The following is a 13174-nucleotide window of genomic DNA, read 5'->3' on the forward strand; positions in this document are numbered from 1 at the left end:
GCTCCAGAGTCGCTTCAGTTTAGTTCACAGTTGAGTCCGTGTGAGGACTCACACAAAGCGGCCCTCCCCCTTCCTGACTCCTCCCCTTTCACCTCCCACCCTGACGTCACGTGCCCCGGAGATTTAAAGAGACAGGCAACATGAGACGACACAACAGAGGCGTTCAACATTTGGCTCTGGAGCCACATGTGGCTCTTCTGACCCTCCGTCGCGGGTCCATGAAGCTCAGCACATTCTAAATAATAATATAATATATTATAAAACATTTATTTTTCATTTTTATTTTCTTTACATGCCACACAATTTTTTTTTGAAAATGGTCTGCAAACAACTAAATGAGGTAAAATAACTTAAAGCAAGAAAAAAGTGAAAAGAAAAGAAAAGAAGGAAAATGGAAAGAAGAAAAAAGGCTGAAATAAGGTAAAAATGACGAAAAGTAAGAAAAAAAAATAAAAATAAGATTAAGAAAAGGAAAGAAAGAAAAAGAAAAAAAGAGGAACAGAAAAAAACAGCAAAGGTAAATGGACTTCACTTATCAACTGCGTGAGCAGTCCCGAAGCATTTTACATCAATAATCACACTTCATGCATATGGACACATGGAGATGGGAATCAAACCTGCAATATTCCAATTGGGAGACAACCACCCTACCAACTAAGCCATGAGACCCAAGGTTAAATAACCAAAAGTAAAAATATAGTTAAGAAAAATAGGAAAGATTAAAAAAAAAAAAAAAAGGTTAAAAATGGCTAAAAGAAGGTAAAATGACAAAAAACTATTAAAGATTTAAAAAAGTAAAGGACAAAAAAAGATGGTAAAATAATCAAAAGAAAGGAAAAAGTTCAAAAATAATAGAAAAAATAAAGAAGAAAAAAGGAAAAATGAATGAAAAGGGACAGAAGAAAAAGATAAACAACATTACAAATGGCTGGTATATATATAAAACTGCACTAACCTTTCGGGGCCATAAGGAATTTAAGGAAAATCCAGGATAACAACTCTTGACAGCCACAAAACATAAAAATGCAATCAAATATATCTAAATTGTACCTGTGAAGTACCTTGGTCTTTGTATATATAAAATTTCTTTAGGTGTTTTAATGTATTTTCCGATAATTAACATGTCTTGCAGCTCCAGGAATTCTTATTTGGTGGAAAATCATGAAAACAGCTCTTTTGGTTATAAAAGCTGCAGACTGCTGCATTAGAAAAAACTCAAAGTTTATGATGACTCTGGGAGTAATGAGTCCGAAATAACAGCTCCAAACAGTTCAGTGGAAAGCACACACGTATTAAATGCTCAATAAATTGACGACCGGCTCAAAGCTGCAGCTCAATTACTCTCACACATACACGTAAGAGAAAACACCTGTTTTTAACATCACTACATTAGCTCCTGTCTCTCAGAAGAATAATCTATACAGTTTAAGATTAGACCAAATGGGAAGGTTGTATTTTGTATTTTACATAATGATCTAACATAACCACAGTCCCACACAAGCTTGAAATAAGTGTGGTGTTAAAGTAATGATTTGGTTTGCATCATAGAAGCTGCATGTTTGATAACAGTGTCATTATCACAATTACTCTACATTACTGTATTAAAGTAGTATTTTGGGATACCTATAGAGTAATGTTAGACTAGACTACACTGCAGTGACATTCTCCATCATATGAAGTGGTGTTGTGAGACTTGACAGGCTAAAAATAGACACTATATCAAACTCACATCATAATGTCAAAACTGTTTTTCCTCCCATTCTCTAATTTTCAACAATAATAAAGTGGCTAAGTAGTGTTATTTAGTGTGCATTAAAGGTACAAGCAGCCAAGATTTATTTTAATTAAATATTGACAAATCCAGAGCTCTATCAGCCTCTTCCAGCTGTCTGTGCCCTCTACTTGCCTCTTGCCCTTCATATACACTGTACAGCACTGAGAACAGCATCAATCAATCATCAAACTTTATACAAGAAAAGCAATAAACATAATACCCGTCAAGGTCATGGTACTACAATAACAACTCCACTTTTTTTTTTCCCCAATCCTTGCATCAGAAACAAATCCACTCAGACAAAAACATGCAGTATATTATAGAAGTGCTATACGCTAAATAAAAAAAGCTCCATAAATTTCAGATATGTGCACTTGCTGCATTAGCCGAGTCCATTCCTCCCACCATTACGATAATTAAAGATCCTGGCATATTGATTTATGTGATCACTGACTCTAATAGCCCTGATGGTAATTAGGGCAGACATGGCGCCCCCTTTTTTTTTTTTTTTTTTTCTTCTTCTCCAATTATTTCTGACAATTTCCCAATTTCACGAGAAGGGCCTTTAATTTTGTGCCACGCCAAGCAAATCTACAGTGTCTGGTGTGTGAAAACTTCTGCATCTGCTCCTCAGGTGGGAACTTTAACTGCTGCGGACGCCCACCTGTCTGTCAAAGCTGAATGCGGCCGCCTGCAAATACAATTAGGTGTAATATTATTACACGATGGGCTTGTTAGCAGAGTTTTATGGGAGTTGCCAAGTGTGAGTTGGGGAAGGAACGTTCCACTTTGAAGGAGAACTTCCCCCCCGAAGCGGGCCCCCCTCTTTCAGTTATTGCTTCCTTGTGTGCCTTTGTGTTAAAACAGGGGTGTCGAGTATGAGGCCCGCGTGTCAAAACCGGCCCACAAGAGACCCCAACCCGGCCAAACTGCCAAGTAAATTATCATAATTTAACAGAAAAACGTTAAGTTGAGATTGTAGTAATTTTCGAACAAAAAGGGTTTAGTTATTCAAAAATGGAGAAATTTTTATCACGTATGCCCGGCGCAACAACAAAGATGAACTTTAAAGTAGGGATTCACTGATATGAGTATCTGATACTGGTCGTATTTGTACTTGTTGAAGTTCACCGATACAACCCGGCGAGTGATACGAGAGAGGACGAGCGATGTCCGCAGTTTGGAGGTTCTTTAATATTGATGACAAAACTCAAGGCAGACTGTGAATGATGTTCTGCCAAAACATCACGAGGAGGAGAAACTTAATCACCGGCAGAGTTAGCACGATATCGGCTCATTAATTCAACTGCTCAGCATGGAGCTCCGAGCCGTGCTCCATGCTACATGCTAAATGGTTTCGGGGCTCAGCCACCATTGATGCTACAAGCTAAACATAATTAAAATCTGACTGATACACTCATTTAGAGTGAGCTCAGTCCCTTAGTCTAAAGTACACATAGCGCAGTGTGTTAATAGGTGATACGTGCTGCGCTATGACATTTAATGAGCCTTCGTATCAATACTTGGTGATGGCAAGTAGCTAAAGGTTAAATACTCATGTTAGTCCTTTTAGAAAGTGGTATCGGTGCATCCCTATGTTAAAATTCAAATCTCAAGGTTATTATGGCATGGCTTTACTGCTCCAGAGTCCAGATGAAATTGGACTGTATGTGGCCCCTGCATTATAAACTACACACAGGACAGCAGAGGCGGGAGGCACTTTCTTTTTTAATAGAAACCTGCCAACTGGGATAAAAAGAATTGTGGCTCCATCCAACTATTTCAGCAATTTATGTCACAATTTTCAGCCGCCTCAGAGCCTTAAATACGATTTTGTCCGCGAGGAGGAAGAAGAGTCTTCAAACCGCAGAGGGGTCGGCTCAAGCGAAGGGACTTTGTATAGCTTTGGACATTTTTCGTACATTAAGTCAGAAACCCAACAAACATCAGAGAGGCGTTCTTGAACATCCCGTTTCTCAAATTAGTGTCCTTTCTCCAACTGCCAGCATGTCCTCTCTTCAAATCCCAGAACCCCGGCTCAAGTGAAGCTCACAAACGAGGCAATTAAATTCAGGGTTTCCAACTCCTTTGAACTATACCTTCTGTCTGAATCCTTTAATATCCCAACTGCGGGTTCTCAAAGCTCATCAGGGCTATTTAGTACGGTGGGCTTCTCCTTTTAACGGGGACCACCGGCTCACTCTTTTCTCTGTCATTCATTTCCTGAGGGGGCGAGAGAAAGAGAGACAGAAGGAAATGAACGTTGTACCGGGTGAAACACCTCCCCGTCCGCGATTCCTCTGTCAGAGGGGGAAATTTCCCATGTGTTTTTTCAAAAAAGGGATTAGCACTCTGGATGCTCTCGTTCCAATTCCCTGCTCCACGCCGGCCCGTCTAATCTTCCCCTCCTCTCACGCCTCTGTGTTTAGTAGGTTAGCCCCGGATCAAGTCACTGTGATCCAATTAGCATCTCACACCATCTGATACAGTACGGCTCCTGTCCCGAACGCATATCTCTCAGCGAAAATACACATTTTGCCCCGACCAGGTATCATGTAAAGTCACTAAAGGTCTGAGTAAATCCATCTGAGGAACAAATAACGAACTAATGAATTGTGGTTACTTGAAAGCACGGAGGAAGATGAAGAAGTCAACAGGGGGATGTCGGGAACCAGATAACAGGATTTCACAGCATCTGCACTGATTTGATTTATCGCTGCCCTGAGTAACACAAAGGTTAGCTGGAATTCCATCAAATAATTAGCTGCGGCCGGATCCTGTGTGCAGAACAGGAACCCTTTTCTATGCTCTGCATCTCTGCCATCAAAGCGTTCTTTTGCGAAAGTTATGTATGTTTGATGAAGCACTTGCAAATGTCAATTTAATACCAAAACAACGTTTTTTTTTATTTTCTTCCTCCCTACATTCACTTTTCATGTCTTTTATTTAATCAAGAACCAAAAGCAGACAAACAAGCTAATCTTGGGAATGAAACCCACATTACACTCTGTATAACTGTGACAAATAAAGGACTTGATTGGTCTGTGAGCATGACTCTTGACCCCCATCGGCTCTGTGGATTACACCGTGTTATTAGTACGTTATTGTTAATAATGACCAGGATGGGTTAATGCAATGGCAGAATGTCCTCAAGGGCATCAATAAAGTATTATTACTTTCTTTTCACAAACCGGAGGAGGCTGACAGTGTGTTTATGTACAGTGATATAAAACCGCTTGACTTGTTCGGAGCCGATCTGCCAAGGAAAAGAATTCTCCTGCTGTGAGCGAGCAAGCGAAATAAGACGACCGCAGACTCGTGCGGTTAAGGTACAGAGGCTTTGAAATTGGGCCGCGCCGCGCGTTCAGATGGGATCTGCTTTACTTTCCATTTTCATCGATTCGGCACGTTCAAAGAAAAAAAAACTTTCGATGAGTGTCTCTTCCTCCTCTCGTTTCCTCGCCGCTGTGAAATCTGCAACAGACGCACCCGAACGCCTAACATTGAAAAATAATTTATTTCAGAAATGTACTGTGATCATATATTCATTCAAGATTCTGCATGATAAGCTTTTGTTGCGTACAATGAAATCACCCCACAGAGAGAGAGAGAGAGAGAGAGAGAGAAAAAAAAGTAGATGACATTTTTTTTTGTTGTTTTTGGTGTTTTTTTGTTTTTTGTTTGAACAATGAAAACTAGGAACACACCACTGAGTCTTCACTATAGCGTAATGAGCGCGCCGGGCCCTCTGGTTTGGCGTTACTCCAGGCAGGTTTACAGTTGCTGCAAGGACGATCTCTTTAATAAACAGACACACAGTGAATGATCTGTAAAGCTTACGCACGAGAACGTGTGATCAATCACTCATACACACACACACAGTCGCACCTGAATATTACAGTGGCTGATTACACAAAAGGAAAAGCGGTGAGGCGTCCGTGACATCCGCTCCTGGCTACAGGCTCGCATCTGGACGAGGAGTCTCTCGATGTCTCATATCAAAATCACACTGTTTACATGGTGACAGTTTTAACCTCCAAATTCAAAGCATCTCAGTAGAGGGGGGGGGGGGGGGGGGGGGGGGTATTTCTATGTGAAATATGATCCAGGGGATGAAATTAATTCATGGCCCACATCTGTCAGAATTAAAAGAAGGCTCTCGCAAGGTCCGTTTGCACAGCCAGATATCATAAATAAATGTTTCTTAATCAAGGCATCTTTGATCCACTGGAACACACTCACAAAAAAAAAAAAAAAGACTTTTCACAGATATACACTCGTTTTTTTTGTTTGGTTTTTTTTTTTTTTTTTTTCATATCTGCAGGATCCCTCCAGGCACCGAGGAGTCACTGACATGTGACCCAACACGTCTCCGTGTGTCTGTGTGCCGTGGGCCAGACAATGACTTCCATGATTGTTTGTCCTCTTTGAATCTCTCCGGGCCATAGCGGGTTCAAAATGATTCCGTTTGGCATGAACTCCACTTCCACGCCGGTTCTCTTTCGTGTTTTTACCCCCAGTCCAAAACATTTGTCCTTTCACTTCCACATTATGGCTCCGTCGCGTATCAGTCTCTGTCAATGCGGCAAATGCACTGACTTAATGTTTTCTAGGCAAGTCTACTATATATATGTATGTATATATATCTATATATATATATTTATATGTGTGTTTTTGAAGATTCTTGTGACTTTGTACAGAATCGAAGGGATAACCACTGAATACTTTTGAAAATGTTGCAAAAAGGTGGGAAAAAATGAAGAACAAACCATGCACGGAGTTCAAATAGCAAAATAAGCGCAAAACAATTTTGCTGAATTTGTTTTATCAACCAGTGAGGAAATTCAAAAAGTTTCTGCTGCCAGACTTTCACATAATAGACGAGAAAAAAAAAAGTGTCATTCTCTGCATATCCTTACTAAAGTAAATAACACGGGAGAAGAAGACAAAAACTCAAAGTAATGGGAGGGAGGAGAGGTGAGCGTGACTCGATCGGGCTGACTGTGCATAAAGCGATGCTAAATTCTCCTTCAACACCACAGATAATAATTCCAGAAGTTTCCATGTCCTTCGCAACACTTTTCACACAAAGGAGGAGAAGCCAGCGATGGGGGCCCGCGAGCCTGGGGCTAGACTGCTGGGGGGCCTGTACAAGGTGCTGTGCTGGCTGGGGGGGTTGGAGCTCTGCTGGGATGGGGTGGGAGTCCGGCTACCTTTGGGCCTGAACAGGCTGCCCTGGCCCTGGGGCTGGCCCTGGGGCTGGCCCTGGGGCTGGCCCTGGGCCTGCTGCGGCTGGGGGCTGGGTGAGCTGAGCTGGGGTGGCAGCGGGGGTAGAGGGGGCAGTGGCAGGGGGGCGCAGTGGTCCGGGTCGCCCGACTCCGACTCGGTGTAGCTGTAGGCCTGCGCCCGCGATATGCCCTTCTGCTGGCGGCGCCACGAGTTGTAGTAGGTGGGGTCGCTGATGTAGTGGTTGACGAAGGAGTGGGTTTTCTGCCGGTTGGGATCCACCTCGTACTCGCTGTCGCTCCCCTGGGGAAGGAAGAAGAAACACGGCGTCACGGAGCTGGCACTCAACAGACTGTACGTGAAGCTGTTAGAGGAGGCTACAGAATGGGAATGAACATGAGTTTATTCAGGCCCCGTTTAAACGACAGCGATTCAAGGGAAAATTTGTTAGTGTTTATTTTTTGGTTTCAGAAACGTTTACATGGCAATGTTTTGAAATACTCTGTAGTTACCATCTCAAGCCAAGCGTTGGCACTGTTGGTTTTATGTACTAAAAACCCTGTATGTATGTACTCCATCTTTTTGAATAATTTCCAAGGTGTTGTTTGGACGTAGATCTTTCCCATGTGGATAGGAACGTTTTTCAGAACGACGGGTAGAAAAAAAAACGTGCGTTTTCAGCAGGTCTGAACACCGTTGCCGTGGAGACCGACGCCCAAAACACGGCAACAGTCTTGCGTGTCCACTTGAAATCGTTGCCGTGCAAACGGGCCCTTGGTTAATCTTCACCAGCGATTTGGTCTGAACAATACCCACATGCACACACACACACACACACACACACACACACACACACACACACACACACACACACACACACACACACACACACACACACACACACACACACACACACACACACACACACACACACACGCACACACACTTACATTTACAACACAGCACAGGTACACATGGACGAAATGGCCAAAGATGGTCAAAGCGTGATCACGGAGGGGATGACTTGTTACTGAAGCGTGCACAATAAACGGTCCATCAACACAAGTTATCTTTAACCAATCACTGCTATATGTTCAGTGTTTAGGATCTCTGTAGCCACGCCACGCCAGCAGGACAGGATTGGTCGGTGTGTGTGAGTACAACCTATGACATGATGGAATCCACAATGGGGAATCGTTTGAATGGGGGACTACTGGTAAGGCACCAGTCAGCTATTGAAGGGGGAGAAGGGGAGGGGGGGGGGGGCTACAGACATTCAAAGCAGGCAGCCACAGGAACCTCACCAAATGCAGTGGAAGTGTATGTAGGCCACCTGTCCCATATGAAAACACCAGCGCCTCCTATGGGTGAACAAAACAATGGGTACAATACATCACCATAACAGAATGATGGCCGAGTCATGATGATGATGATCAAATCTTAATATATGATAAGTGAAAACACAACAGAAGAGAGGTTTTAGAGTGAAGGAAGCAGTGATGTTTTCTTTTTTTTCTCTCTCTTTGAATTCCATTCAGATATCAAATCATCACCCTGAGCACATTCACTGACCCTCCAACCTGCTGCAGGCCGGGGCTCGAACAGCTATTGTATTCATGTCAAGAAGCACTCCAGGTGTCAAACAAACAAACAAACAAACAAAATAACGTGATGGCTGAGCACTCTGCGAGGATTTGCACACGGTCGTCCAATTGCCATGAAAGCAAGCCGCCAATTGACCAGTCAGCATGTGATTAATCACCTGGCCACAATGAACTCACGCACCGGCGACTTTTCCAAAACTGCCGCCAGATAAAAGAGACGGCTTCACGCACGTATTAAGCATATTATGAAAGTGAAGGAACAAAGACTCGTTTTGTTCAGAATCATATGCAGCAGGGATGGTGCTGATCATCATGACTGTTTCAATGGCTTCTTTGCCCCGTCAGGCTTTTTCTTCAACGTGTTTCAGGCCCCGTTTACATAATGTTCCAAAGGAAAATGCGTTTACGTGTTTACAAATGTTTTGCGTTTGCATGGCAACGTTTTGAATGGATGCCAGGTTACATGAAAACGGCAGAATGTCTGAAAACAAAGTAAGTTAACATGTCGGGTCATGAGTTGGCGCTGTCGTTTTGTTTTTGTAATGAACACAGTGCACTTTAAACATTAACAATAAGGGAGTACACGGACATTTGTACTATATGAAATTGCGTATGTGCAGAAGAGCTATTTACTATGGGCATGCGCGAAGTCAGAGCATTTTTGAAAAGTTGCATTTTGATGGCGATGGGGTTGGGGCATTTTCAAAATGTTAAGTTTTGCCCCATTTACATGGAAACGAAGTGGACGCGTTGTCAGAAAGAACAATTCTATGGAGCCAGAGCATTTTCGAAAAGGACCACCTGGGAATTCATTTTCAAAATGTTGCATTATCAGTGGTTCCAGACATCCAAAAAGCACCGTAAGTTTTCTGTTTTCACTTGAAAACGTTACATAAAAGGGGGCCTCCCTCTCCTCTGCAGAAACTCTGTCGTGCTCTTGAAACGCACTGCAGAGCGCAGATTTCTCGCTGCACATGTGTGATACATCTGGTGGTCGGCTCATATTTCCCACATGCCTCAATACGGTTCAGGCCTCCTATATGAAGGATTTTCTTTCCTCGAACTCCAAACAGAAAATCCTTGTGTTCAATCACGGTTCGTCGTCAAATCTAAACAAAAGGGAGCGATCCTCGTCGCCGTTCTTTTCTCTTTCCTTTCAGCAGTTTAATCAAAGACAGACAGTGCTCAAAGTTGTGTTTCCCCATTTTCTTTTCCCCCCCCTCTCAATAAAAAGAGCTCGAGTCTCAAGTGTGTGTTTGCTTCCCACTTAGAATATCGAGTTGTAAACACTTGAGGCCGACCGGTTCTTGAAAAGAATTCCAGCCATGCCAGTGTGTTCAGCAACACAACACAACAACAGGATCAGTTCACAGAAGACCGGCAGGACACACTGGGCCACTTCAAGAGGTGTTACCTCACCCTGAAAGAATTAAACACTGTGTTGAGAGATGACACACCGCTCTCTGTGTGTGTGTGTGCGTGTTTGTGTGGCATGGTGAGTTCGGTTGTCGTCGGTCCCACCCAAACTGTGCGCAGCAGATGTTGCGCCTCTCGAAACGTTTGGCATTAAAGCGTACACCGCTCCAATCCGTCTGTCCTTCAGTTCATCGCCGGCCTTTAACAGAAATAACTCAAGGATCCAATTGAGCAACCTAAAGTAAAGATGCTTAACAATCGTCCTCTGGGGCGGCGCAGCCGGTGATACAGCTCCGTACTCCTGCTCATTACAAGCTAATTACCGGCTGAATGCTGTGAAAGAAGCCGACTTTAGGCGTGAAATGCAGCGTTGCACCTCAGCCTCCAGGGAGCCGCCGTCTTATTTATGTGAGCAGGAGCGTAAAACAGACACATACCGACCTGCCAGTGTCAATTATTAAAGGTTTTCTTCATCATTACGATGTTAAATTAAGCAGATTAAGAAATCTATCCAATTAACCGGTGAAACCTCTTGACAGGAGTTTATTTTATCATCGGCATAATAAAGTTGCCCCGTGTGCGCGTTGCTAATAACAGAGGTGGGCGAGGGAAAAATAAATGAAGACGATGAACAATCGACACAGTTTAAAACAGGAGCTCAAGTTAGCTTTTGTTGGAGATTAATCAAAAGAGTATTATTAGCAAACTAGGCCAGTATTAAACTATATATGAAACACCAGGAACGTCTCTTTAACTTCTGTGTTTAAATCAGGCGAGTCAAACGCATTTTAGTTCAGGGGCCACAAACAGTACAATTTCATTTCAATTGGCCGGACATGTAAAATATTGACATATACTTACATTTTAAGGATTTTCTTGGTTGTGTCACAGAGTATACGTGACAAAAATGTCGATATTTTCACAAAACCAAACTACTTCCACTCAAAAATGACTACAATCTCAATATCAATGCAATATTAATGACAATTTCTGCTGCAAATTACAGTGAAATGTCCAATAAACTGTTGCATTATGGGTGCTTTTACAAACTCACCCTGACAGCATGTCTTTGAGTTTGAATTTTCAATATCTTAGCTCAAGTCTCAGTTGTGTCCGCTACTCTAAAGAAATTTGAATATTGTGTCTGTCAGCAACAAAGTATATTGCAATTGTTCCAGCACTACATCTTTAAAGTCCTGTTTTCTTTCTCGGCTATTCTGGTAACAACACTGATCATTTATGTCACAATGAAACTTTTGTGTTTAACACCCTTTCTGGCTTTATCTTTATTTACAACTGCTCTACAGTTAAACTCATCTATAACTAGAGGATACTTCTTCACCACTACTGACATGAGACTCAGCAGGAACCCCCCCCCTCTCCCTTCCCTTCCCTCCCATCCCCCCAAGAGTCGATGCATTCCCCAATCCCAGAGAGTGGGTCAGTCCTTTGTCCTCTAGTTATGGATTATGGCAAAGATAATTGGAGGAGAAAAGGAGGGGGGCGGGGGGGGGCCGTCTATGTCACTCTCATTGATGAAGTGAACACAGCGGGGGTTCTTACATCCTTCCATACAGAGACAAAAGCATCCCCCCCAAATCCACAGTATATTTTTGTTGGCGTCGAGCACAAACTGGGGAAAAGGAAGCTTTATTTTTGCCAGCAGTTGAACACTTGCTGTATCAAAGCCAAGTTGTATGTTGTCATCATCAAGGCAGGAATGTAACCCGTCTGAGCTGCTGCAGTCTTCAGTGTAGTAATGTATGTTGCTGCCTCAAAGCGTCTTGAATCAAAGGGATTTCAGTGTTTTTTTTCTTCCCTCCCTGAGCATCAGAGAGGCCAGCTTACTTTATTGAGAGAAATATAAGCCTTTATTTGAAGGGTTTTTTTCTTCTTCTAGTTTTATGTTTAAATGTGCTGCATATGTAGTTTAACGCTTTAACATAGAGACAATTTTTGTGCTTCTGCCAGAAAATTGTTGTTAAAGTGGCTCATCTTCTCAATCCAAGGTTGCCAGTTTGATTCCACATTTTGGTCTGGGTCCCCGGGCCAGATATTGAACCCTAAATTGCTCCCGATGGAAGTCAAACAGCTTGCATATAACTTAGAGAATATGGAGTCTTTGGAGGCCACCATGTTTTTTATTGTCCATCTTCTGAGCATGTGCAGAAGAATTGTTTAATACTGGTGTGGTTCTCAAATATTCTCCTGTGTGAGTCACTGTGTAACATCCCAACGATTTCACATGATCGTTGAAGAGATTTCTAACTGCCCCTCATTAAGCCCATTATACAGTATGTGTCCCTTCCTTTGAACTTTACTCCACTTTCTATGAGTCTAATCCATCCGTGGCTGTAATTTTGCTTCATTCTGGGTCATGATATCATGCTTCAAACTGGGCCAATCCAAACAAAGTGTCTCATCATTTGTTCAAATAACGCAGTGAGAGTCGTTTCTTTGAACGCTGCAGCAGCCAGAGAGAGAGAGAGAGAGAATCGTAAGGTGGAGGGAAAGAAGGTCAGGCGGAGGCAGAGAAACGGAGTAAGACAGAGAAAGCAGACACTTTCGACTCTCTTAAGGAATGCCACTCTGCAGAGAGAGAGCGCAACCTACCACCCATCTCTGACTCAGAGATAAGATCATCTGTCTTCAGGTGGTTTCGGCCTGAAATGACATACGGAGACGTCGCGACAGCGACAACCTTGGAGAAATAACCGAGTGGGAGTCAAGAGGCGTCTACCTCGCAGGAGAGCAGAGCAGTAATGGCGGCTCTGTTGCCTCGCCAAGTCAATGCTCGTTTCCTCCGAATCCCCTCTCGAAGAAGAGCACAATAGTGAACTTATACCTGCTGGGCGAGGCCCCGCGGACCTGGCAGAGCAGACAGCACAATGTCACACTGATAGCTCAGAGTTCTCCGCTCAATAAAACTTCAAAGAACATTCCTGGATTCTTCCGAAGCGCCACCGGGCACTGACACTTTGGCCTCTCAGGGGTTTGGTGGTGGAGCCCCGAAGTCACAGGCTGTGCGTCACAAATCCCTCATCTCGGGCCGAAAGGGAGAGTCGCTGCATCGGCGGTCGACAATACACAAGTGTGAGCGCTAGATATGTCAGTCGGGTGGCGAGATGTTGAAATGCTTCATTTGAAGGGATGT

General features: G+C 43.2%; 1 protein-coding gene across 8 annotated transcripts in view; it reads right to left on the reverse strand.

The window, feature by feature from the left end:
- Positions 1-5272: 5272 nt before the first annotated feature.
- sdk2b (sidekick cell adhesion molecule 2b) overlaps positions 5273-13174 on the reverse strand; it is a 284284-nt gene continuing 276382 nt past the window's right edge. For 4 of the 8 annotated variants that reach the window (XM_080516862.1, XM_080516860.1, XM_080516859.1 and 1 more), the window contains exons 37-38: positions 8305-8361; positions 5273-7303 (exon numbers count right to left, since the gene is read on the reverse strand). In XM_080516862.1, the coding sequence (XP_080372988.1) occupies positions 6857-7303; positions 8305-8361 (504 nt within the window). In that variant the 3' untranslated portion in view covers positions 5273-6856. The remainder of the gene's footprint in view (positions 7304-8304; positions 8362-13174) is intronic. The other 4 variants (XM_080516865.1, XM_080516864.1, XM_080516863.1 and 1 more) reach the window with 1 other exon arrangement.

This window comes from Blennius ocellaris (assembly GCF_963422515.1).
Source record: "Blennius ocellaris genome assembly, chromosome: 21".
In the NCBI taxonomy this organism is placed as follows: domain Eukaryota; kingdom Metazoa; phylum Chordata; class Actinopteri; order Blenniiformes; family Blenniidae; genus Blennius; species Blennius ocellaris.